Here is a 27,906-nt window from a genome sequence, read left to right on the forward strand (position 1 = left end):
TATTTGGTGTTGTATTGTACCTTTTTCCTATATATCATGGCATCTAAGGAGTAACAATTCAGGCAGTGCGTGTCCCCTTGCCCGCGTTATTTGAGCGAGGGTGACACACACTCACCTTGTGTTGTTTGTCTGTTGCATGCACAGGCAGCGCTCGAGGGTGCTGTCTGTGCCAATTGTGATCAAATGCCCCTGAGAATGCTCCGCTCCCGCCTGAGCCTCTTCGATGTATCAGGCCAGGCATTCACTCCCCACGGATCAGGTCCCGCTTCTGTCAAGGCAGCACGGCGTTTGCATTCATGGAGATCGCAGAGGGAGTTGGCTGACTATGTTGAGACGCCTCGGCCCTTTCTCAGCATTCATCGGCCAGCTCCCATGGTCCCACTCACGGATCGGAACCCCTAAGCCCGTGAAGAGGACCCAATGCTCGAACTATCTGGCTCCGAGGAGTTGGATATTTTGAGCATCGAGGCGGGAGAATGTGAGGATTTGCCACCCCATTATACTGCCTTTGAGGAGCTGCTGGAGGTTGTGGCCATGGCAGTGGCCAAGTTAAATATCGATTGGCCACTAGAGAAGCAGGAAGCGACTAGGAAAAAAAAGCTCGATGAGCGCTTCCTGCAAACCCGGTCACAGCTTTCGCGCCAGAGCCTCCCATGTTCCAACGATCTCCATACAGGGCTCGAAATTGCGACCATTTTGGTCGCATATGCTCCTGAAATTTAATCTGTGCGACGTAAAAATATATTTGGGAGTATTTGTGCGAGTGCAAATAATGGTTGGGGTGAGATGAAACAAGGTTTTTCCTGCATTTATTTTTTTTTGGCAACCGCCAAAGCCTTATTTGATCGGTGAGTGATAGATGACTGACTGCTGCGCCTAAGACAGGGCTCATGTTACTGAAAGAACAAGCAAGAGAGAGTGAGACGGTGGTGCGCGCGCACTCTCACAGTCTTCAAACTGTCGTGCTCTCCCTCCCTCGCGCATATTAATTGAAATCAATTGAGAATTGACACGATGGTAAAAGGTAAGAAGAACGAAGTTTCACATGCAGCATTCAGAGATTTTTCTCCTGAATTACCGCAGGGTGTGAATTGTGCAAAAAAAACAAAAAAAACAAATTGCCTTATCTTCTCTGAAAAGAGCAGCTTCACATTCAGCTGACATAAACCACAATTTCAATAAACAAAACAAACTATCCAGTGATGAAATGTTTTCTGTGTTGACACAAATCTTGTGCAATGTCCTAAACTGCTGATGTTATTATGTTGTGATAATCACACAACAATGCGATTGTAGCCTACACGTCCGCAAATGACACGTGGGATTTGCAAACTAATGACTCCTTTGAACTGATTCCATTTAATGAATGGTTAAAACAACTGATCTGTCCAACACTGAACTCACAAGACGTCTGAATCAGTGTATAACAAATCGGTAACACTTTACAATAAAGTTCAATTTATTAAACTCTAGTTAACTACATTAGTTAACATTAACTAATAAACTGCATTTCTACAGCATTTATTAATCTTTGTTAACCTTCTGAGGTCTAGGGTGTTTTGGGGGTCCTTGAGATGTTTTAACATGCCCTGACATTTGTGCTTTTTTCAGTTGCTTATAAACATATTAAAGCAACACTGTCGCTTTTGCGGTTTTTGCGTTCGGGGTCCCCCCTACAGTTGGGAAACAGTATTGTCTTCTACTACTGTCGTAAAATCTGTCATGGTTACACCAGGCGATACACATGTGCATTTGTTGACAAGCCGATACTGTCTTGAGTTCTCGTGGGCAGACTGCGAGCGTTGCGTGTGAAATGTCTTCATCCCAGGTACATTGGCATATATTTCAGCATGTCATATGAATATAATTTCATGGGTTTTATTTTTTTCAAATGTCAAAAGATCGCGTAGCTCACGTTTACAAGACAGTGTCATTATAGAAGCCTATTGTCTACTGTTTTACATAACGGATATGCTAATTCAATTCAATGTTTGTGTGGTAGGTAATAGCCATATATCGTCAATATTATTATATCAAGCTACCATAGATGAATCTGCAAATTTGAAAATCGATTTGCATTATAGCCAGAGGCAAGACACTTTCACCAGAAAAATAAATACACAAACATATCAGCCTGCAGACATTAGGATAGTTATCCTGAAAGATTATTTATTATAACCATCGTAAACTAGCATGTTAGTGTAGCTACCAGATTGATAATTCGCTACTCTACATTACTTGATTCATGAAGATAAATGGAGGACCAGATAGATTCCGTAACATTGCCAGGCCGTGTTATTCAGCCTTTTACATTTCGCGCGATAGTCAGCTCCCTGACTCCCTGATTTATTTATAAATGTATAAACACTTTACAGATGACTGACTGCTGCGCTTGTGACAGGGTGCATGTTACTGAAAGAACGAGCAGAGAGAGCCGGTCGCGCGCACGCACACTCACCGTCTTCAAACTGTCTTGCTCTCCCTCCAATAGTGATCCTCATCCGGTCTTTTAATTTGTCACTCTCCCTTTTTCTTCTTTTAGTCTCCTCTGACAAAACCTTTGCCTTCTTCCTTTTAGTTGTTGCTTCGGTCATGATGACAACAACATACAGACGGGTATCAAACGCTAGTTGGGCTCTCACGTCAGAATCTGAGGAAGTGGGGGAAGTGACGTAAGCCGTAAAGCAGTCGAATTTTTTTTTTTTTTTTTTTTTTTGTGCTTGGGTTCCTACCCACAAACCCGAAGTTACATAGTCCCAGTAAAAGCGATACAGACACTGTCAGGCTATGGCAGACGTGTCATTCAACCTATTGTAAGTCGATGTACCATCACAAGGGTCTTGGAAATATATAATGAAGGTTGAAAAACTACAATGTGTTACTTTAATTGCAAAGGTATAATTACACTATATTTAGCACAAACCGGGCTACAATAATATGTGAGCAAGGTGTATGTACATGTTTGTATTTTTGAGAGAATATTGTTTATGCATGGCTATTGAAAAAACTAAAAGTGTCTGAAATAAGTCCACAAAACTAACATACTAACATACTAAATATGTGACTACAAGACTTTTGACTAATGGGTGTTGTTGCCTAGAATTTTTGCTTCAAAATTATCTGAAAATCATCCTGCCTAATCATTTGCACAAAACAATACATTGATTTAAATTTTATTTATATATATATTACAATTATAAATTGTAACCAATTACAAATAGGTTACAATTACAACAACAATTACAATTTTAACAATATTTCAAGTGGAATTATTTCTTTGTAAAAAGTATACATTTTATCACACGCATTAAAAAATGTAAAAAATGTTCAGTGGTTTAAATATTGGAACAAACACTTTAATAACATCTTAGTTGATAATTCAATATACCTACTTTATTTTTGACAAAACATCCCATACTATAGTATATGAGCAGAAATTGGTAAACAAAAGCTTTCCTATTTAATGTGACAGTAGTCTTTTTTACAGTCATATCTTTATAATCTGTCCAAAACCAATCACGAAATCTTGTCTAAACACTTGCAGTTTGTTGCTAATACAGACATTTTATTTCAACATATTTCAGTCTATTTTTACTCATCTTAGTAGGCTATAGCAATATAGTTTGGATGTGTTCATGTACGTGTTTACTGACACGTGCTGTATAACTGAAGTAAACAACGCGCATGCACGCCTGTGTCATTCATTCATCATTTAGCCTACATACAGACACGCAATTCATATATAAACAGTTTTTTTTTGCGGTTTACAGACAATATTCAATATCGTGATTAGAACAAAGCACTTAAGAATAAATTACTTACTACATCAGCTGGACCCGTTGCTCCTCGACATGAAACTGCCAGCACTTCTGGTACATTTTCCAGGGTTATTAGATAGTATTATTCCTCACAGCGTAGGGATACGCTGTGTAGACAGCGGTAGTAAGATACTTCCTAAACATGATGTGTTTTATAATTCAGCTGGTGGGCGTTGGCATGTTTGAATGGCTTGCCTTAGATCATTTGCGTTAGAATACCGCGCGCTCTCCGTGGGCGTGGCACATTAACGCGTAATCGAGTATAATGAGCTGGAAAGAAAAAGACTGACATCTCTCTCTTTTCATACAGATTACATAAACTGAGAATATTTTTTTTGATGTATAAATTAATTAATTTAAAAAAAGAGAGTTCAAGCTTCATTATGGAAAAACACTCGTCCCTGTATGACAAGTATTCGCGGAATTACAGTTAATTTTCGGACGCGTTTCAGAATGGACTTCACTGACAGAGAGAAAGCAGAACTAGCATCATGTTTATTTTTCTTTATTTGACTAAAAGCACAATACTTTGTTTATATTGTGAGTATACACAAAAAAAGGATTGAATGATGTATAACACTAACACGTAAGATCAAAATCAACAGAGTATTTTGAGTCTCTTTTGCACTGATAAGAAAAAAAGCCAGACTATCGCGCCGGCCCGATAGCCGACCTCAGAGGGTTAATGTTAATTGAATCATTAATAGTAGCCTTATTGAAATCAAAAGATGTATTTGTTAACATTAGTTAGCCTAATGCACTGTGAACTAACATGAACAAACAATGAACAGCTGTATTTTTTTACTAAGATTAACAAAGATTAATAAATACAGTAACAAATGTATTGCTCATGGTTCATGTTAGTTAGCCTAATGCATTAACTAATGTTAACAAATCAAACCACATTTAATCAGAACACCTCTTAAAATGACAATGTAAGTGTGCAAAATGAGAATGTAAGTGTGCTGGGCATTTTAACCTTAATAAACTACAGTATTTTCAGGTTATTTATATGACAATGTGAAGAAAACTTACCAAAAAAAAAAAAACTTTTAGATTAGACTGGAGTGAGGTGAAACCAGAAAAAAAGTGAAAATCAAGTTGTTGTTAGCTAACCGTTAATTGTATTCGATTGTATATTGTAGAAAATTAGTTAAAATAAACTTTTTAATGCTACTTTTTTATTCTAGTTTTTGATATTGATATGACGATATACCAAAATAATTATTAGGTTTAGCAAAGGAGGATTTTATCTTACAAAGTTATCCTTGGTTAAATCACAGCTTAAAAAAAAAAAAAAACGAGAGCAAGAAGGGATGACAGTGTCCATCGGCCACCACCGAAAACCAATACATTTTAAGCGCGAGAGCTTGGTTAAACAAGGAGAGAATGCCAAGCACAAAAAAATGCAGGGACAAGTGTGTGGAAAACAAATCGGGATCAATTATTAAGGTTTTTAATCACCAGAATGCTGCCGGTCGTTCCACTTTACTGGCAGGGCTAAACCATGGTTCCTGTCCCTAGGTCCTGGGTTGGGGGGACCGTGTCAGTTGACCGCGGATGCATCCCTCACTGGCTAGGATGCAGTCATGGAGGGCCGCTAAGCCAGGGGTCTTTGAAAGGACCATCATCTTTCTTGGCACAGCAATTGCCTGGAGATGTTGGAGGTGTGTCTGGCTCTCAGACATTTCCTTCCAGACCTCAGAGGCCATCATGTTCTAGTACGAACAGACAATACATTGGTGGTCTCATATATAAATCGACAGGGGGGCCTGAGATCGTGCCGTCTATGCAGATTGGCACATCAGGTTCTCCTGTGGTCCCAGGGCAAACTTCTCTCAGTCAGAGCAATGTTTATTCCCAGGGACAATAATATGGGAGTAGACATCCTGTTGAGGCAGGGGCTGAGCCTGGGGAATGGAGACTTCACCCCGAGACGGTGGAGTTGATATGGAGGGAGTTTGGTCAGGCGGAAGTGGATCTGTTCGCCTCTCACGAGAACACTCGCTGTCCGCTCTGGTACTCCCTCAAACATTCAGCTCCTCTTGGACTGGATGCCATGGTGCAGACGTGGCCGAGGCTACGTCTGTATGCATTTCCCCCGATCGCTCTGCTCCCAGGGGTTCTAGATAGGGTCCGGTGGTACGGGATCAGCCTGCTCCTAGTAGCCCCGTACTGGCCGGCCCGAGTATGGTTTTCGGACGTCATGGCTCTTCTAGCAGACCCTCCGTGTCAAATCCCGATCAGGAAGGACCTTCTTTCTCAGGCCGAGGGCACAATATTTCACCCTCGGCCGGAAATGTGAAAGCTGTGGGTCTGGCCCATGAGGGGGACCAACTCGTAAATGCTGGTCTCTAAACTGAGGTTGTTGAGACCATCATAAACTCTAGAGCCCCCTCCAAGAGGAAACTTTATGCATTAAAATGGAATGTATTCAACTTATGGTGCAGAGAACATCAGTTGGACTCAGTTAACTGCCCAGTGGCTTCAGTGCTGGAGTTCCTCTAGAGTCGTATCTCTGACGGGCTCTCCCCGTCCACGCTTAAGGTCTATGTGGCGGCCATAGCTGCCTTCCACACACCTCTAGGGGTGAACACCGTGGGGAGACACCCTCTTATAGTACGTTTCCTTCGTGGAGCTAGGAGGATGAGGCCTGCCGTCCAGTCCAGGGTCCACACGTGACGATAGTCTGAGATATCGCCGATGGCAGATGCCTTTGACGATATCAATACGATAATTGGCTCATTTTCCCATTAATGTATTAAATTATTATTATTATTATTTTTTTTTTTTTTAGTATTATTAAATTAATATTAGGAGCTACAATTAATTTACCTTGTCTAAATTCATAACAACATCACCACATAGCCTAACACTAGCGACAACACCGATACGCATGAGGACTCCTCTAAGAAAATGTTTTTAAAACAGAATAAAAAACTACATCCCACATCAAAATTGAATTGCAAGGTGATCCATTCACAAACTGTCAAGAGTGCTTGTTTTAACAGACGCATATCTTCTACAGATCCAAGATGAAAACGGCATCGTTGTTCGTCAGTATTTTGTTTCCATAGCACATAAACAAAACGTTTAATGACACTAATAACACTAAAAACAATAAAATTACTAAATATTAATAATAATAATAATATCACTAAAATTATATAGGCCAGTCTTTAGTTCACGAACACAGCACAAATCTGCCATCTGTGAAAATCAAAAGCAGCTTCAAACACTCGTTTAACAAGAAATATTCTTCTAATTTTTTCACTGTCATTAATGTAGGTCCACAAGAGGAATATTAAGCCAGTAAATTAAGATAGTCGCTATACCGTTATATCCATCGACGTCTCTGACTCTGAGAGAATGCGGCGTTAATGCAGCGACAGATGCCAAAAGCTCAGTCCGTTTTTACTTTCACTTTCAGGGAATGAGCGCGTTTATGCACGTTCTTAACCCGATTATGCTGAATAAACTGACAATGCATGTAGTCATGTAAACACATTAACCCGTTTTCCTTTATGGGAGTCAAGTTTATGTAGTAGCCTATAAACTGATCGACTCAGCCAGATTTCTGCCCGTTACTTTGACTTCTCCCGGCAATTAAAACACATTAATCCGCGTTCTTTGGGCTTATTGAAGTGCCCATATGTGAAGTGCATCCTGACAGAGAGAGCACTGCTAGGAGGACATATATTGCAAACTCCAACTCTTTCTTGACCTAAGAAATTATTAAAACGTGTTCTCATCTTGTGCAGATACAGTCAAAATGCTGCATCTGTAACGGCATGAGGATATTATGTGTTCGTAAATTTCCCGCTGACATGTTGAAATACTTTGAGTCAGATGCAAAAATGATTAGAATATTTTTTACCTCACTACCGGGAAATAACCTGATCTAGCCTACTAATAAACACTACACCTTTGCTAGCAAAATAGAAAAATATTCTCGTATATATAAAATAAAGTAATAAAACAAGCAAATTAATGAGTAAATAATCAAGTTAATAATCAAATAAGTAAGCCCCGCCCCCCTCAAGATAATATAGTGTATCGCCGATCTCACAGGCTGACGATAGGACGATATGAAAATAGAGCATATCGCCCAACACTAATGGCAGCGCTTAGATCGAGATTCGCTAGCGTTGCCCAAAGTCCGATCCAGAAGGGGCGGCTATGCTTTACCGGGCCGCCGAGAAGGTCGGGTTTGCGTGGAACCCTCCACCACGTCCCGAACCTTCCCGGTTCGGATGATTGGTTTCTCGGGGCGGGTCGTGCTGGTTCTCAGCGCGTCGCCCCGATACCATTCTTTCCAAAGTGCATGAGGAGCTCACTAGGACGTGGACGGTACCGTATAGTGCCAGAAGCTGTCCTAGTGGCTCCTTCCTCCTCACTACCCTCGATGGCGGAGCAGCTAAGGGGTATATGGATGTCCTGCCACTGGAGCGTGCCGCTGCGATTGAACTGTGTCCAGCGTCCACCTCTTCCTGGCGGGGCAATCCACGCCTCCCGTCCAAGGCATATAAGTTTTCTTCAAGTCTTACGGCGAAGGCTTACAGAGCCTATGGACAGGCTGCTTCTGCCCCCATTGCCATGGTGCTCCTGCAGGTCCACCAGGCCCAGGCGCTCATGTAAATGAACGAGGGTGGTTCGGACAGAACCACCCTCGTTCATTTACATGAGCGCCTGTGCCTCCGGTTCCTCCGGAAGCTCCGTGTGGCAATTGACCTCGCCCTCCGGGCGACAAAGGAAACGGCACGTTTCATTGGTCAGGCGATGTCCAATTTGGTGGTCCAGGAGCGCCACCTTTGGCTCAACTTGGCCAACATGAGGGACACCGATAAGTATCGGTTCCTGGATACCCCTCTGTCCCAGGTTGGGTTGTTGGGTCGACCCAGAGGTGAATCAAGTTGCTCTTCAGGAGATGGTGAATGCGCCGCTTCTTCCCCCGGTGGAGGGCGGGGCATGGAATCTTTTGTTTCCTTTTCTTTTTGTTCCGCCAGTGGTACCCACAATTTCAATAAAAGAGCAATTTCTGAAACCTCTGGATCCTAAGAGGGCGCGCTTGGCGGTCGACGACGCTATGCCTTGTCACTCTCAAGCCCCTCTTTCATCGCCAGCGAGCAGCAGTGGCTGTATCCCGGACACACTGCCGCCTCCACCCACTCACTCTGCCCTTCGACGGAAGCAGGTACATGTTGCACCACACATTCAGACCCCACTCCGGGTCAACTGGGAAAAGAGCAAACTCACCCCCAGGCAGAGGATCTCTTTTCTCGGAATGGAGCTGGACTCGATCAACATGACAGCGCACCTCAGCGAGGCACAACTGCATTGGCACATCAACTGCCTCGAGTTGTTAGCAGTACATCTTGTGCTGGGCAGCTTTAAAACACTGCTACTAGGCAAGCATGTACTGGTCCGTACGGACAGCACTGCGACCATTGTTTACATCAACCGTCAGGGTGGTCTACACTCCCGCTGCATGTCATAACTCGCCCGCCATCTCCTCCTTTGGAGTCAGAAGCATCTGAGGTCGCTTTGTGCCATTTATATTCCGGGCTTGCTCAACCGTGCAGCTGACAAGGTCTCGCGGCAGCAGGTGCTACCGGGAGAATGGCGACTCCATCCCCAGGTGGTCCAGCTTTTTTTAGGCGCTTCGGGACCACACAGGTAGATCTGTTTGCTGCCCCGGACACGTCTCACTGCCAGTTGTTCTATTCCCTGACCGAGGAGACCCTCGGCACGGATGCTCTGAAACACAGCGGGCCCCCAGGCCTTCGCAAGTATGCGTTTTCCTCAGTGAGCCCCTCTACGAGGCGCCTCTATGCGTTGAAGTGGAACCTCTTAGTTGACTGGTGTTCTTCTCATGTGGAGAACCCCCGAACTTGATTGATCACAGCTGTGCTTTCCTTCCTGCAAGATGGGTTAGAGCGAAGGCTGTCTCCCTCCACCCTTAAAGGGTATGTTGCCGCTATTGCCGCACATCACGATGCAGTTGAAGGTAAGGGTAGGGGAGAGGGTAGGGGACCTGCATGCATTTTTGGTCGACGAATCGCGCCTAGAATTCGGTCCAGCTAACTCTCACGTGAGGCTGAGACCCCGGCCTGGATAGGTGCCCAAGGTTCCCACCACTCCCTTCCGGGACCAGGTGGTGAACCTGCAAGTGCTGCCTTCGGAGGAGGCAGACCCATCCCTGGCTTTTCTCTGTCCCGTCCGTGCTTTGCGCCTTCTTCTTGAGTGCTGGCACACGGCGCCTCGCTGACAGATATCTGTAGAGCTGCGGGCTGGGCGACACCTAACACATTCGCTAGGTTGTATAGCCTACGTGTTGAGCCAGTTTCTTCCTGTGTGCTCGCTTCAACCAGCCGGTAACACTGAAGTTCCCCCTCTAATGTCGGCTTGCTGCGCCACTCCCCTCCACATGGAGCGGATAAGTGCGCTTTTTTGCTCCCTGTAGAGTTCCTCCACACCCCTTCGGCAGTTGGACGTTGCGGTGCGTCCGACGCCAGGCATAGTGCTTGTATGCTTGTGTAACTTGTGCTAGGTTGGGTTCCATATGTGGTGATCCCTGCGGTGATCCCATATGCGTATTCTTCCACGACCAGCTCCCTGTGGTGAGACTGTGCCTTTCCCTTGGCAGAGTCCGCTCTGCCGTCACTGTCCGGTGTAACATCCCCTTTCTCAGGCTGGAGCCACCCCAGTGACACTCCATATGATATCACAATATCACAAAATCTGCCCCTTCCGGCCAGTCCATTTGTGTATTCTCCACGTTACCTCCCTTCGGGCAGGATGTGGCTTCCGGAGCGCCCCTCTCCCCTGGAAAGGCACACCTTCCCAGTGTTATCCAAAGCGTTCCACTCTGTGGGGTATAACGGAACAGCATTTTAACTCTCTCTACGCAGGCCTTCCGCCCCAGCCAGTTGGGGGTCTGAGAGACTTGCGTAGGGTGATGGATGTGGCAGCAACTGTGGCGTTTTCCATAGGGATCCCAATTACGTTGAACGTTAGCGATTGATAGGGAACGTCTCGGTTACTAATGTAACCCTCGTTCCTTGAAGGAGGGAATGGGAGACGTAACGTCCCATCACCACGGTTGCGGACAATCACTGTACGGCCATCATGATCTCGGCACCTCAGTATAAAACAATGAGTGCGTGCAGAGGTGGGTAGTAACAAAGTACATTTACTATGTTACATTTACTTGAGTATTTATTTATTTTTTTGTGGAAAAAATTTACTTTTAAGAGTAAATTTAAATGTGGGTACTTTTACTTTAAAGCTGCAGTAGGGAGTTTTGAGAAAACGTTGACTTAACCTGAAAATTTGAACAAGCACAACTTACAGGTCCCAACCCCTTGCTCTCTGCTGCGTTACAGACCTCCCTCCACAGCTCCTCCCCCACAGCGGAGCCTGCCGTGAACGCACACGCTAGTAAGCAGGGCCACCGATGACGGCACATAAACCGGTATGGCACATTCACTAATAGGGACGAAACATCAACAATATGCTTTACATTGACTATGGCCTGCCCATATTTTGACTATAAACTTGGTCCTCAAATCATTATGTACTTTGCAATACATGTAACTTTATAACGTTGCATTCTTTCTATAAGTTATAAATAGCTAGTAAGATAACATTAATATAACGGTAACTAACGTTACAGTATGCAAGTAATTATTCTAGCGATATGTAATGCTTGATAAGGTTTGCTAGTACATTATTTCAGCAACATGACAAGCCAGTGAATTAGCAGGTTTCAATTGTTGCTTAGCACAGTGCGTGACATTTTATCTAACGTTACATGTTATGCTGCTGGAGTTTTGACACCGAGTCAATGGGCTCTAATTCTTTCTTTTTCGCTTGTTTATCGTCATCTGTCTTTTTCCTTTTACCTCTTTGTTTTATGAGCAGGTGCCACTCGAGAAATTGGCAGTTTAGGTTGTTTCTCCGCCATTAGCTCAGCTGCAGCACACCGGCAATCTTGAGTTTGAACGGCGGTATGTGCTGTGCAAGAGAGGGGTGTGATCAGCGCGTACACAAGCGTGATTGACACTGCTAAGACATTCCTCCTGGCTCTGATTGGTTGTTTCTGACCGGGAGTGGTGTATTTCTGCAAATGGCAATAGGACCACTGGGAGGAGCCAGAGGAGCTTAATTCTTTCACAGATTATCTGTCTCATATTCTACTGTCAGGACATAATGACAGTTTTAACAAGTATGTAAAAAATATTTGTTTATAAAAGTTACCTACAGCAGCTTAAACTCGAGTACATTTCTAATGACAAAACTGTACTTTTACTTCATTACGTTGGGCGACGTGCCTCTTGTTACATTATTTTAATGCAATACATGTTTTTAAATGCGTAGTTTATTCCAAGCGCGCTGTATCTTTTTTCTTGGGCAGGAGCGATGCTCAATTCACAAATGAATCACTCTTTTGAGTCGATTCTGTTCAAAGACTTCATCAAACAAGTTGTCAGATCTGTCTAAATTGGTTCACAAATCAGTTTGAATGATTTGTACAGTTTCCTTCACGCACTGAATCATCTGAAGCAGTTTCACACTCTGAGTCGTAACAGGAAGGTTTAAGAAAATCAAGAGCCTTGGATGAAGTGGCCGTGGACCAACAGTCAAGTGAAAGCAAATCTGCAAATGCATCATATTGTTTGCCAGCGATGAAGATCTTTATTAGTTGAACATCTTCGTATGCTGTCTGTCTATGAATGATTCCACAGGACGATACATTTGATTTCATTTCATTTCATTCAGGTAATACATTTTACAACCAAACAGATTATTACACCACAATAGCACTACTACAAAGTATGACATTACCAGTTTTTTGGACATACACCCTTAATTTATACATTAAATAAGCTACCACTGTTCACAGTTTATGAAATGAACACCCGCCATCCCGCGGTATTTGTGTATTGAGCAGTGGCGTGCAAAATCGTCTTGAAAACGAATGCCTTTGCCTGCCTTAGACACAGTTAACCAGTTTAAACACTCTTGCAGAAATATACATTTGATTACATTTTGAAGAACAGACGGGAGAAGATCCATCGATGTGCATATGAACGTTGTTTGTGTTCAGATGTTCAGTACCGGTCATGAGCGCGAGCAGATATGAAGAGTTTTAACTCTTTCTTCTCTGTGTCAATGGTTCCCTGACTTTTAATGCCTTTAAATGCAAAACTCTGCATATTCACTTTATTTCGACATTGTCTAATAATCCAAATGTAGTTGTCTAATAATCCAAATGTAGTTGTAAGTTACTATTATACAAACCAAAGGACAGGCCATGATTTCTGGGCTATAGATGGCAGAAATAATGCTTGTCTCTTCTGTTTTTGTTGCAAAGATAATTATGATAATAGTAGTCATTTAAATTAAAAATATCTAAATAATATCATGAGATATATATATATACACACACACACACACACACACACACAGGTCCTTCTGAAAAACTTGGCATATTGTGATAAAGTTCATTATTTTCCATAATGTAATGATAAAAATTAAACTTCGATATATTTTAGATTCATTGCACACCAACTGAAATATGTTAGGTCTTTTATTGTTTTAATACTGATGATTTTGGTATACAGCTCATGAAAACCCAAAATTCCTATCACAAAAAATTAGCATATCATGAAAAGGTTCTCTAAACGAGCTATTAACCTAATCATCTGAATCAACTAATTAACTCTAAACACCTGCAAAAGATTCCTGAGGCTTTTAAAAACTCCCAGCCTGTTTCATTACTCAAAACTGCAATCATGGGTAAGACTGCCGACCTGACTGCTGTCCAGATGGCCATCATTGACACCCTCAAGCAAGACAGAAAGAAATTTCTGAGCAAATAGGCTGCTCCCAGAGTGCTGTATCAAGGCACCTCAGTGGGAAGTCTGTGGGAAGGAAAAAGTGTGGCAAAAAACGCTGCACAACGAGAAGAGGTGACCGGACCCTGAGGAAGATTGTCGAGAAGGACTGATTCCAGACCTTGGGGGACCTGCGGAAGAGCCACCGTGCACAGGCGTGTGCAGGAAATGGGCTACAGGTGCCGCATTCCCCAGGTAAAGTCACTTTTGAACCAGAAACAGCGGCAGAAGCACCTGACCTGGGCTACAGAGAAGCAGCACTGGACTGTTGCTCAGTGGTCCAAAGTACTTTTTTCGGATGAAAGCAAATTTTGCATGTCATTCGGAAATCAAGGTGCCAGAGTCTGGAGGAAGACTGGGGAGAAGGAAATGCCAAAATGCCTGAAGTCCAGTGTCAAGTACCCACAGTCAGTGATGGTATGGGGTGCCATGTCAGCTGCTGGTGTTGGTCCACTGTGTTTTATCAAGGGCAGGGTCAATGCAGCTAGCTATCAGGAGATTTTGGAGCACTTCATGCTTCCATCTGCTGAAAAGCTTTATGCAGATGAAGATTTCATTTTTCAGCACGACCTGGCACCTGCTCACAGTGCCAAAACCACTGGTAAATGGTTTACTGACCATGGTATTACTGTGCTCAATTGGCCTGCCAACTCTCCTGACCTGAACCCCATAGAGAATCTGTGGGATATTGTGAAGAGAAAGTTGAGACGCAAGACCCAACACTCTGGATGAGCTTAAGGCCGCTTTCGAAGCATCCTGGGCCTCCATAACACCTCAGCAGTGCCACAGGCTGATTGCCTCCATGCCACGCCGCATTGAAGCAGTCATTTCTGCAAAAGGAGTCCCGACCAAGTATTGAGTGCATAACTGAACATAATTATTTGCAGGTTGACTTTTTTTTTTATTATTAAAAAAAAATATTTTATTGGTCGGATGAAATATGCTAATTGTTTGAGATAGGAATTTGGGGTTTTCATGAGCTGTATGCCAAAATCATCAGTATTAAAACAATAAAAGACCTGAAATATTTCAGTTGGTGTGCAATGAATCTAAAATATATGAAAGTTTAATTTTTATCATTACATTATGGAAAATAATGAATTTATCACAATATGCTAATTTTTTTAGAAGGACCTGTATGTATGCATGTATGTATGTATGTATATATATATATATATATATATATATATATATATATAATCTACACATACATGTATGAATACATACATACATATATACATACAGGCCTATATATATATATGATACGAAGTAACTAGTAACTAGCTACTTGAGTACTTTTTTCCTTGGATACTTTTTACTCTTACAAAAGTAACTATTAAGATTATTACTTTTACTTAAGTAAAAGTACTTATAGAAATATTTACTCAGAGTACAGTTTTTACTTTACCCACCTCTGAGTGCGTGCGCCCACTTCCTGTTTATACACGCGCTGCGGGGCGGGGCGCGTGACGCGATACACACACGCCAATGTTCATTGGCTCATTATGTAGACACTTGAAGATGATAGGGCTCCCTGAAGTGATCCCAATTATGTTGTCACGTTGACGTTACGTCTCCCGTTCCCTCCTTCAGGGAACGAGGGTTACATTAGTAACCGAGACATTTTCTGCAACAACCACACAGTTAATGTTTTTACAAGATTTCACATATTTCACCTTTCCAGCAAGGCTGCAATTTTCTACAGTTACTATGCATTTCATAAGACTGCACTTCTCAAAAAACATGATACCGTAACATGACGCAATGAGATGATTGAGTTCTCTTAACAATCTAAAAGTCTTATTAATTCTCATTAACTCTTTTTTTTTAGCCAATTACATTTTGTTGATTCACTAAATGCAAAATGTCTCATTCAGCCAAGAAATTCTTGTCAAGTAAACAATTAAATATTTATTTGTTTAAATGAAATTAACTGCAGAGATCAATGAAGTTAAATGAAGTTATCTTGCAGAGATGTAGGCTACATAGACATCAAAACACACAAATCTCAATAACGGTGCCAATCTACATTAGTAATAATATAAACTCTTAAAGGGGTGGTTGATTGCGATTTCACTTTTTTCAATTTAAATAGTGTGTAATGTTGCTGTTGGTGCATGAAGAGTATCTGCAAAGTTGCTGCGCTGAAAGTTCAACGTAAGCAGAGATATCGTCTTTTAAAAATCAGGAAGTTTAATACCTACAAAAACGACTTGAATGGGACTACAACGATACTTCCCGGGTTTTATATGCAACTAACCCATAATCAACCCTCCCTCCGGAATATTCAAAAAAGGGGGCATGGCCATATTTCTGCGGCTTTATCGAAGCGGAAGAGTTATAGTGGAGAGCAGTAGCCATGCCGTCGAAAGTGTGTTATTTTCACCCAGCTGTCAGGTCTTCTGTGTTCGGGCTTCCTACGGACGCTGTAGTTCGTCAACAATGGCTACAATTTATGTTTGATTATGTTTCAGAAAATTACAATCCTAATTTAGCTCTCTGTGCTGCGCATTTTAAGGAAGACAGCTTCCAGAATCTCCACAAATTCAATGTCGGATTCAACAACAAACTGTTACTAAAGCATGAAGCAGTTCCAACTTTAAAACCAGAGCCAGCAGTTGTTGGGCCACAACCTGTAAGTAAGACTTAATAATTTTAAATGTATTTGCATGTATAATTTTAGACGTAATGCTTTAGTTTTTATCAAGGACGTAAACAAATGCCAGCGCTGGCTTTAGTAGCCATTTAGTTATGCTATTTCGTGTGTCTATGACAAACGCGTACAAACATTTTGGACCTGAATTTGTAATTATGTACTAATTTTGTAAATGTATTTTCCATGTTTACTTTACGATGTAATTTTTCGATTTGATCAAGAATGTAAACCAATGCCAACGCTGTTTGTAGCTAGTTAGTTCTTTGCTATTTTGTGTGTATAAGACAAACGTGTATAAAGTTCAAAAAATTATATGTAATCGCAACAGCAAACTTCAGCTGCTGTTATTAGATGTTTTCAAGTTCTGTTGGCATTTTAACACAGTTCGATACACCGAGTAAACTAAGTTGTGAATAGATAGACGGTTGTTCATTATATCGACAAAACAATAACTTTGAATAAATGACTGAGTAATACCGTTTTTTTTAGTTATATTAAACATTTAATCAGTTATATTAAACATTTAATCAGGAGAAAACCGTATCTCAAAAGCTAACAAGCAGCAGTAGCATTTTCAAGTAACAGCATATCGAAATTCTTATATAATAATAGTAGAATAGAATAATAATAATGATTCAAAAATGTACCATTCAGAAACATTTTGTAAGAGCCGTGTTTTGGGGGGTTCTGCTTGACTCTCTTCATTGCCGCTTTCTGGGTCTGATTCTGGCTCAAACTGATACGCAGTATTGACACCATTATTTACATTTGACCGGAGCACATGCAGCTTTTGCCTGTAAAGGTAATGGGCGTGAAGTTTCCAGACTACGTGCACTACGCAGTTTAGCCAATTGCAACACACTGGCCCAACTAACCAATCTGAGCCCATTGCCTGTTTCTGAGGGAGTGGTTTCATAGAATCAGGAAGTCAACCGGTCGTTCAAATGACAGAGGAGAATGCGGCTTACAACAAAGGTGAAATTTATGAAAAATAAGGCTTTAAAAAAATAAAAAACACAAAGACATGTTATATTGCACCACAGTCATGCAGAGAAAAAAAGCAGTAAACCACCCCTTTAACATTGGCAAACATCAAAAAAAAAACTAACATGATGACAAACACAACAACAATAACCGCAAAAGTCAACAAACACCAAAACAATAATAGTGCTACACTATTGCATAATTTATTCATGGTACAAAATTGATTGTCCCCCAACATTTGAGGGAATATTGTTGGTCTAACCTGTGTTTTTATGTATACTAACATTATTTATTTCATATTTCTTACCATGTGTGACTCAAAAAGTCCTATAAACTATAAAAAAAAAAAAATTATATATATATATATATATATATATATATATATATATATATATATATATATATATATATATATAATTTGCTTTAGTGAACCCTGAAGTCTGTTTTTGTCTTAATGAATTTTAAATTCATAATAATGCAGAGATTCCAATGTAAAAAGATTCCTGAACTAAAAACAGCCTAAAATTAGAACTGAAAAGTAATCTTCACACTGCACTATGTAACTCTGAATAAAGCACAAGGCTTCACATCTGTAATTTTAAAAGAATGATGGCCTCTTTTAACTCTGGATTATGAAATTGCTCCAGAGCAGAAAACACTGAATTGTGAAGGTAAAATGTGATAGCAAGCTGTTTAGCAGCAATCAACCAATCATTAAATATTCATGCATTGTGCATAGTCAGATAAACTGTCGTGTGGCGTCACTGTGTTTAGTTTCAATTTTAGCATCTGCCAGAAAAATTAAAATGTCAAATGGTGACCGAGAACAAGTTAACCAGATACTGTATTGTTTGTTTTTAAATTTTAGCTGGCTTAAAACAGGAAGAGCAGTCGTCTGTGGCAACACATTCTCAAGTAAATAGAAAAACAGTTATTAAAACAGTAAGTCAAATAGTAAGTAAATGTTATTGATCAGAGATGCAAAAGCGACTCACAGTACAATTATTACAAGAACAGACCACATGAAGCAACCTGAGGTTAAATGTCTTGCACAATATTGATTGCTCATGGCTCAGGTGACAAGCTCTGAACTTTAACCACTAGCCTATACCACACCAGCACAGTGTGGCTGTACATACCCCACTCCCAATACTTTCTATCTCTTCCTTTTGCTTTTTCCTTTTTCCTTTCTAGGCAGATTAACACTTGTTGTTCATTAAAGATTCAGTTACTTTGCTATATTAGCTTCCTATCATTACTGTTCAGGAGAACTTAGCCACCAATCAAACTGTACTCAGACTGTATCTGTGTGTTTTAGTGTTCATCGGCAGTGGGTATGTCAAAAAATTACCATCAGTGTATCATTGCCGAGGATTCTCCCTGCACTGACAGCCCTCTTTGATGGAAACACAGAAGACATGTATCAAAGTATGTATTAAAGTTACTTGCAAATTATTACTGATGACCAGCAATATTCATTTTTTTTTACATAATGAAAATAAAGGCAGTCAGACATGCCACTTCGCTGCAGTAATGCCTCATTATTGGATTCAGTTTGGCCCATGTTCCTTCTTTTAATAATATTGAGGCACCTTTATAGCTGTACTGACTAATTAAAGTTAAATTTAGCTCACTACTATCAGAACACAGTTTAGAGATGTTTTTAAAATAACTCTAGCATCGTTTCACATTAATTACCTAGACTGTGACCCACCATAGTCTAATCTGTGCCGCCACAATATCATAATGAACAGAAAATATTTTAAAACTTATAATATAATAGGTCTCTAACGTTGTTTTGCGCCATTGTTTTGGCAAAGTATCTGTCAAACAAACTAAAATAGGAAGCACATTATGGCTTTGTGAAGTGAGGTGCGCACTTTGCTCACGCAGTCACATCGTGATCAGGTGTTTCCCACGTCTCAGGAACGGCTCAATTCACAGTGAATAAATACAGTGAACTCCATCTCTGCATGTGCTGTAAGTTTAGCATGCATTGTTGGGAAAGTAGCGGGCACCAGTTATGCATTATTTTCACAACTTCCAACAGTTTTGTGAGAAGATAATCACAGCATTTCACAAATTTTTAATGAGAAGTGTTTGTAAATCTGTTTTCACAGTAATTTTCCACCAAAATAAAAACTCAACTGCAGTTTCCGTCAACATATAAACTATAATTTTTATATTCTAATTGTTTGGCTTCCCTAAACAAGTGTGAATTTTATGTAGACCGAGACCCTATATGACAACAAAAAGAGGTTTGAGTTCCCTTTAAAGTTCTGGTGCAAGGCAGTTCACTGAACAACAACAAAAAGTCAATTTACACACTGAACATGGTTGGAGCTCTTAATTTTAAACTCTCAAAGTGTACCAGATTCTGCATTGATTGTGTTGTACCTTTTCAATGCAAATAATGAAGAATTTACGGAGATATTGTCAAATACCCAACTTGGGACATTTCCAAACTTTAGAAGTACTGTACATGGTGAGGTAAAAAGTAAGATACAAAGATTCTGAACATGATTTACAATAGAAAAGGTAATCCTGAATGCAATAATGCATTTTGAAGCCCATCTAACAATGAGTGTAATAACAGCAAAATACATGCCACTAACATAATTTCTCCTCTGCGCAATAAGTGCACTTCAAAAGCATAACCCCACAATTTATGTCTCAGCCTAAATTTATGAAAATTTCCATTTCATAAATTTTTCAGCAATGGCTAATGACTTGAGGCTACTGTCACATGCGGTGCTAAATGCATAACATGAAATGGATAGGATGGTAGAATACAGGTACTAATACAGCACTCACTCTGTGTTTGATAAAGCTGCTGGGCATGTGTTCCATCAGCATGTGAGCGTACAATACTCTGCACAACATGGCCAAGGCAAATCTCGATTCTTCATTGTAGTGGTCTTGAGTGATGATGTGTGCAAGTGTCTGTGTGTATAGCTCCTGCTCCCTTTAGTGTGGAAATACAGTATGTCAAAGGATGCAATAACATGGGTAGGGATGGATGAGAAAGTCAGAGGAGGGTCACGGGAAAGGCAGAACAGGAAAAATTAAAGAAAGAAAACGATCATGCCCCCCTTGGCCTCTATTGACAAAACGGTCTGTGTTTGACCTGATGGAGGGAAAAGAAGTAAAAGGTTGACGGACAGTGTGAGGCAAGGTAAGAGACCGAAGGTGAGAGAGAGGGATAAAGAGAGCAGAGGAGAAATACAAGGCATGGGGATAAAAACAAACAAAGATATTCACAAGGACACATATGGAGAAAGTACTCTGCTTGACACATAGACTGTTAAAGGATGTTAGGCAAATTTAAGAGATGTTAGCATTTCAATTCATGCATAAACAGAGCACTTGTTTCAACAGAAAATCATCCTGTAGAATGCTAATTGAATGCAATTAAACATGTATGTATGTGTTTGCCTTGCAGCTAAAAGATAACAGAAATCCCCAGAACTCCCTTAGTCCAACCTGACATCCCTCACAACTTGTCTCTTCATGTCTCTGTCTCCACCTTTTTTTTTTTTTTTACGTAGAGGGAGAAAGCATTAGTCATTCATAGCTCAATCTGTGAATGGGTGGTGTGATTTGTCACTGCACTTCATTTTTCAGCTGTATATTTAGTTTACCATTGTAAACTGCCCTCTTCATTACAACTGTACAGTGTGTCCTATAATGTTTGTAAATCTGCACATGCTGTTTATGTCCACTGTATTATTCATTTGAGGTTTATCACTGGTCTGTCTAGTCTGCATAGTGCAGTTGTGCAGTATTGCACATTTGCTGATCATTATTTTTCAGGCGTTTTTCAAACGTTTTCTGAAGTCTCCCCAGCTCTGAACATTTTAAAGAGAGACATCCCAAATCCTTGCTATACTTCATTCCAATATGTTTTTTCTTTTTTCTTTTTTTTTTTCTTGTGAGATCGTATGGTATTTAAGGCCATTCATGATAGAGACCAAGCAATCTAACTGTCTAACAATAAGGATTATCCTGACATGAACAGTAGCCAATTGAACATTTCAATTCACGCTTTAAAGGGGGTGTCACAGGGCCCTACAATATATTACCTATAAGCCTATGAGTTCAAAGACTAACTGCATAAATCTTTGTTTCCATTAGAAGTAATTTTCTTGTGGTTATATTGGTTGTAAACACATAGTTCAAGAAGTTAGTCTTCCACAGGTTCTGCCCATGGTTCTGGATGTGACCAGTGGCGATTCTAGGGGATGGCAGGGCCACCCCTGAAAGCTCATTGGCCACCCCAGATCTGATAGGTAGTTGGTCAAGTTCGTCAACACAAGAAACAAGAGAAATGCTGTCAATCAATGATGACAGCTGCCCAACTGATTTAGGGCCAGTTTTACATTTTTAACTAACACTGTAATGGTCGTACTGAGGCTGTGAGAGCTGATTTCTGCTCAGCGGACGTTTGGCCATGCAGGTCAGGTGACCCATGAGATGAGCGCGCTGGCTGCTGCTGCTCCGTGAAACAGGAGGACGGTCGGTCACAGTTACAACAGCAACAATGATAAAAACGCTGGAATCTGTAGATTGAGAGGTATGGTAATTTAATGTTTAGTTATATCGTAGTTCCCTCTGAATGTGTAGGAAAATTGAAAAAGTTGAACTACACTGTACTAGCTAGCTTAGCAGCCTGCAAACCAAGTTAAGAGTGCATAGTGCAGACAGTTGAAGAGGGCGCGCGCAGCTCTTAAAGGGGCCACACCTTATTTCCACACCGCCATGGAATGCTATTTTCTGGACAGAAGACTTGAGGGTGTTTTTTGCAGATGTGTGTGTTCAATAAAGCTAATGTTATATTTTTGGCCAACCCGTGTGTGAAATATAGTGTGACAGTCTAGATTTAAGTTATAACACAAGAACAAACTGTGACTTATTTATTTGCTCTGTTATTTAAGGGCTGTTTTTGTTTGTATCAGTTAGCTCATCTTCACTTAAATTAACTTATTAATGTAAGCTGAATCAAAGCCAATGTTTAAATTTATACCTTCATCGGGGCCTTGGATAGGAGTACTGTCTTAGTTGAAAACCACTTTTTGCACATTTTCATACATCACAAGGCATCCTTAAGGCCTCATTATGCTTCTGCGTCAACTCCCCGGCGTAGCTACGCCGTCACTCCTACGGCGTCGTTGCCGTTTTATGGTTCTGCGTCAGGTTGAGTTGCATCGCCGTGCATCTGACCAATCACAGCCCTTGTGGTCTGCGTTGCCTCGACGCGTAGTTACAATTTTTTGGAGGTGCACGTCGAGCTACGCCGGAGGGGTTCGCGGCGACGCAGAGGGGTCTGCGGGGGTACGCCGTTGATTCGACGCAGAAGCATAAAACAGGCTTTATTATTCAGTCATCAGGCCATCCTCTGTGTTACCTGTTACCCGTGTTTGCTTTACTAGTTTAAGTCCCCTCTTGAGGTTAAATAAAAACACACCTGGCAAAGAACAAATTAAGAAATTCAAATTCCAGTATCTCTAACAAATTATATCTAAGCTAAATAATAACATATACTAAGCATGTAAAGAACAACAAATATGTATGTTTTTTTCTTACAAGGTTAGTTTTTCTTTTGCTTTTACAGGTAAGGTCCTATCTTTAAGCATTTTGGTTTGTCCTGTTGGATTTCTGTGTTTTTATGTAACCACAAGATGGTGCCTCAATTAGTAAAGCAAACTCAGGTAACAATACAGGTGACACAGATGATGAGTTGATGACTGATGCATGTTATTCTATATAGGATGAGTTAAGAGCAGTTTATTTTGCTACTCTAATCTAACTTATGAAGACACAAGTTAATCCACTACAAGAAAATATCTCTGAGAAAATGTTTACCCTACTGACCATAATTACTGATTAAAAATAGACATGTTAAAATAACCAGAGATACTTGAGGACTGTGATAGGTGGTTAGGACTGTTTTTAACAGGATAGTCACCTTTATTTGACAGTTATGAGACAGGAAATCATGGGAGAGAGAGGATGTGACATGCAGCAAAGGACCGGGATTCGAACCATGGTCGGCTGCGTACATATACGCATTAACTTTGCTATGCCATGGCCACCCCACACTAGCTTTGTGTCCCATCTTGGCCACCCCCCAAAAAATGTCCTGGATACGCCACTGGATGTGACACATAACATGCAGTTGTTGCTTATTGCATGTTTGAGTAGACTGTTAGAGATTTCATTTATTTTCATTAATTTTATTCACTGAAAGAAATACCCTGTCTTTACCAATTTAGGACAGCATGAATGTGCAATGGAAACATTTGGGACATTAATGATAAAATGTTCTCTGTAACACTATTCTCATTACTAACCTCCTCAGCTAAAACAAACACAAAATACCCACCAATTTCCAAAGGAACAGTCACTTACAGTCAATAATTTAAAATGCATATGGAGCCCAGCGTGGACTTTTGTCAGCAAAAATTATCTCAATCAATTCCAGTCCACTGTTGCGTATGTGTGTGTGTGTGTGTGTGTGTGTGTGTGTGTGTGTGTGTGTGTGTGTGTGTGTGTGTGTGTGTGTGTGTTGAGAAAATCCTGGGAACTTCTTAATTGATTTAAAATTGTCTTGCAAATCACATATCAAAAGCCTAAAAATAGATCCCAATTTTGTTCTGGCTTTATTCTGTTACTTCTGCACAACATCTAAGCCCAACAGGATAAAAAGACAATTGGCAACCAAAATGACATTAACTAACCTAGACCCCTTTATCAGCTGCTAAAGCAGGCACCAGAAACAAACTAAAAAGTATGTGATGCTAATTTCATAAGACACAACTTAAATCCAAAGACAAGATCATATCAGAGTCCCTTCAGCCACAACAACACTCTTATTCTACTAATACAAATACAGGGAAATACAGAACAGACTATGGTACAGTGGATAAAAATTCTTGGTTTAACCTTTAAAATAATATTTGCAGTATGAATAAACATGGAGATGAATGGAAACTGAAATGAGGGGGGGAAACAGGTTGAATACTAATTACACTGGTTACTCTCTCTCCCTCTACAGTCTGTGTAGTTGATTGTGTAATGGTGTGGGTGTGTACTCAAGCCTTGAGTATTTATTGAGATATATGTTGGTTCTGATATTGCTTTTGATAGCTATGTGTTTTGTTTTTCGTTATGTTTGAATGTGTGTGTACGCTTCAATGGTTATATTTCCTGATTGTTCTCTTGTTCTAGTAATGCCACTGGTAAATAGCCTACATAGACTTAGTCAAAACTGAAACTAGATTGTAAATCACTACTATTCAGTAAGTCCATTAATCACTACGAATCCACAGAGCTGCATATCGCATGACTGGCGCCCTTTTCTTCAGCTACCCGCATAAACGGGAAACAAAATAGCCACTTTCTGCCGCACGCATGATCTACGGGCGCGCTTATGCGGAGTGACAGGAACAAGCCGCACTCAACTCATTGTGCTACTCACTGTTCTCTCTGTACCCACTCGCACACACAGATAGATGAGTAGCTATTTTGTCTCATTCTAATACTACATTCAGTAGCCTATATTATGCGAAGTGTAAGCGATCGGGGGACACACCTGATTTTTGCCCCGCTGTCCGTCTTCGAGTTCCGGTGAGCTGTTCATGATTCCCCATCGATCATTGAGCATTCTCCGGAGAAGAGCCAACACCAAACCCCCTGTCAGTTACAGGCGGTGGAAAAAACAAGACACCTTGTCGTTCAGTCGTTTTCCTGTTCAGTTATTCCATGGATATAGACAAAAAACCTTTGGAGGAAAGAGGAAAAGGATAGTGAGGAGAGTGCGCGAGATCGAGAAGACACTGATCTAGCCTCTACTCCGGGATCATATACTGACTAATTTTGGTCTAAACTGGGCGGCGAAGACTCTCGCACCACACATTGCAATATCATACGTAGGCTACTTTATAAGAAAATAATAATAATAAATAAACTCCTCAAATTTCCACAAAGTTGTTTTTCTTTCCTCCAGGAGCGTTAAATAAAGTCCTCAGATATTCCACACGAAGTAGCAAAAGAGAATGACGGGGGCAATATCCAAGCCAGTGCCACTCAAAAGACGAAAAAATCCAGATGTTTCTGTCAGAAAACGTGTTGAGTCGATTAAAAGTGATACAACTTAATTGTATTCCTGAGCCGATAGCGGGATGAACGTGGCGGTAACGTTGGTTCTTCAAGCACAGCGCACGCTGTCGGTTCGTCTCTCAGGCTGTAGTGTACCGGACAGAGGGCGAGGGGTGTCGTTCTCACAAGACTAGCGCAGATTAACGGGGTTCCTACTCGTGAGTTAAACTCCTCACTCTCCTCGAGCGGGAGCGCGCTCAGGTTTTTTTTTTTGTGTGTGTTTTTTTTTTTTGGTGTTTTTTCGGCTCATTCACCGTCGGCACTGAGATGACTTCTCCAAACCCTCTTGGTCAAGAAACTACTACTTCGAAATGAGCAGCTCAACATATGCAATAAAAGGAGACTGGGTACGCGTCAGAAGTAAAAATTAAGTGCAGCTGCACGCAATAGCCTACAATAGGCTAACCAAAGTTGTTTTAACTTTCCTTCATCTCAGTAACACAATATTTTAAGCCAACCGAAACCGTTACAATCGACGCAGAGATGTTTTTGTCATGTTATCCTTTAGATATTCTACCCTTGCCAATTATGTCTGATAGCACAGAGATTAATCAGGCGATCATTTCAGTGTCAGTCAGTTTAGCAACAATTACATTTTCCCCATAATTAGTGAACACGCACAGGTGCAGTCCACGTGATAACGGGGTCAGTTGCTCTTTCTGCTGGCCAAATGGGTGCCCGAAGTTGTGCCCCATCCCAATAAAATTTTAAGGTCACAAATGATAACAATATTTATTATTACAATAACATGTTTAAAACTATTCACAACATTACTAAAGGTTAATCGACAAAACTTTACTAATCAACAAAATATAACAAAAACTGATAATGAGCACTGCACCTGTATTTACTGGTTGGTCCTGGCTGGAAAACAAACAAACAAATGAAACATTATGGAAATTAACTTACAATGAAGTTACTCAAAATCAACAGACTGAAACTTTCATTGCAAACAAAGGCACAATGTATTATGTATCCTTAAAATCTATATTTAAGAGTTTTCAAGACAATTTTAATTTTACTCTCATCTCATAGGAAGGCACACAGCTAGTTACATATCAGTATAGAATGTTGAGACTACTTGATAGTGGACAGAGAAGAGCTTTTGGATGCGTGTGCGTGCGTGTGTGTGTGTGTGTGTGTGTGTGTGTGTGTGTGTGTGTGTGTGTGTGTGTGTGTGTGTGTGTGTGTGTGTGTGTGTGTGTGTGTGTGTGTGTGTGTGTGTGTGTGTGTGTGTGTTAGGTGGAGCATCCAGTAAGACCTGCATCTCAGCCAGAAGCCTTTGGCAAGGGACTTAAACAGTTTATCCTGAGGCCAAAAGCAGAGATCTGTGAAGAGGCAGTGGCATGCATGTTCTTCTTCAAATGCCAGTCAAAGTTTGTAAAACATTTGAGGGGTGAGGGAGCAGGAGGGAGACAGCTGTTTTGAAAGAATAAAAAAAGCATAAGGGCCAATTATGCTCAATAAGATCTTTCTTTTTTTCTTTTTTTTCAAATCTATTTTAAAACACAAGTTCTTAGAAATGTAGTCTTTGTATTTATGTTGGTATCGGTTCTGAAACATTCATACCATTTTCAAGAAAAGTTTAAAATTAATGTTTCTAAAAAACGTCGTGTAACCAAGTAAATTATTACTTGACATTTTTAAATATTTACAATATTTATATACTTTTAATTTTTAGAAAACCAAACTTTTTTACACAAATATCATTCTAAATATCAAATATCATACATAAATTCACATAAATATAAACAAAATTCATAAATAGTATTCGACCTTTTTAATGTACTAAAGGTTTCAGGGAATCACACCACATTGGATACCCATGCTCTGTTTTTGCACCACATGACTGTGATTTGGCAGACGTTTTAAGCAGTTTTGTATAAATGATTAAGCGAAACTACTTTCTTATTGTCTACTCTTTCTTTTCAAAGAGGCAATGAAAGGCTTATGCGACCCCAAAATACCTAAATTGATCAAAATTAAAACCATGCCATCATATAAAAGGTGTAAAGAATGTCATTGACCTATTATTGAAACAAATGTATTAAAACGAGGAGTAAATTAAGTCAAGAACTGTTTTGCTGTGGTATAAAATTTTTTTTTTAAAAAAAACGAAATCCTATAGTTTTTTAAAAAAAAGGGTAGTAGTTTAACCCGGCATCTTGAACAAATTTGCCCATCAGCTACTATCAATCATGGCCAGTAGGCCATGCTAGAATTAATTTTCTCCATGTACAGTGACTGGCAACCCTTATCTGATGTGATAGGCGTTCTGATGCGCTATAGATGCCAACGTATCATCCAGGTAGATGATACAATGCTGGTAGAGGAAAATCTCCCACTCTCTTTGTAAAATGTGAGAAAATAAACAAATTACATTTTTATTCTC

The 27,906-nt window shown here is 40.5% G+C and overlaps 1 protein-coding gene across 1 annotated transcript in view; it reads right to left on the minus strand.

The window, feature by feature from the left end:
* fibcd1b (fibrinogen C domain containing 1b) overlaps positions 1-25,824 on the minus strand; it is a 197,597-nt gene extending 171,773 nt beyond the window's left edge. The window contains exon 1 of the mRNA XM_077231061.1: positions 24,949-25,824. Within this exon, the coding sequence (XP_077087176.1) occupies positions 24,949-25,020 (72 nt within the window). The 5' untranslated portion in view covers positions 25,021-25,824. The remainder of the gene's footprint in view (positions 1-24,948) is intronic.
* Positions 25,825-27,906: the final 2,082 nt, after the last annotated feature.

This window comes from Siphateles boraxobius, unplaced genomic scaffold, assembly GCF_051911475.1.
Source record: "Siphateles boraxobius isolate OS27281-9 unplaced genomic scaffold, OSU_SipBor_1 16, whole genome shotgun sequence".
Classification (NCBI taxonomy): Eukaryota; Metazoa; Chordata; class Actinopteri; order Cypriniformes; family Leuciscidae; genus Siphateles; species Siphateles boraxobius.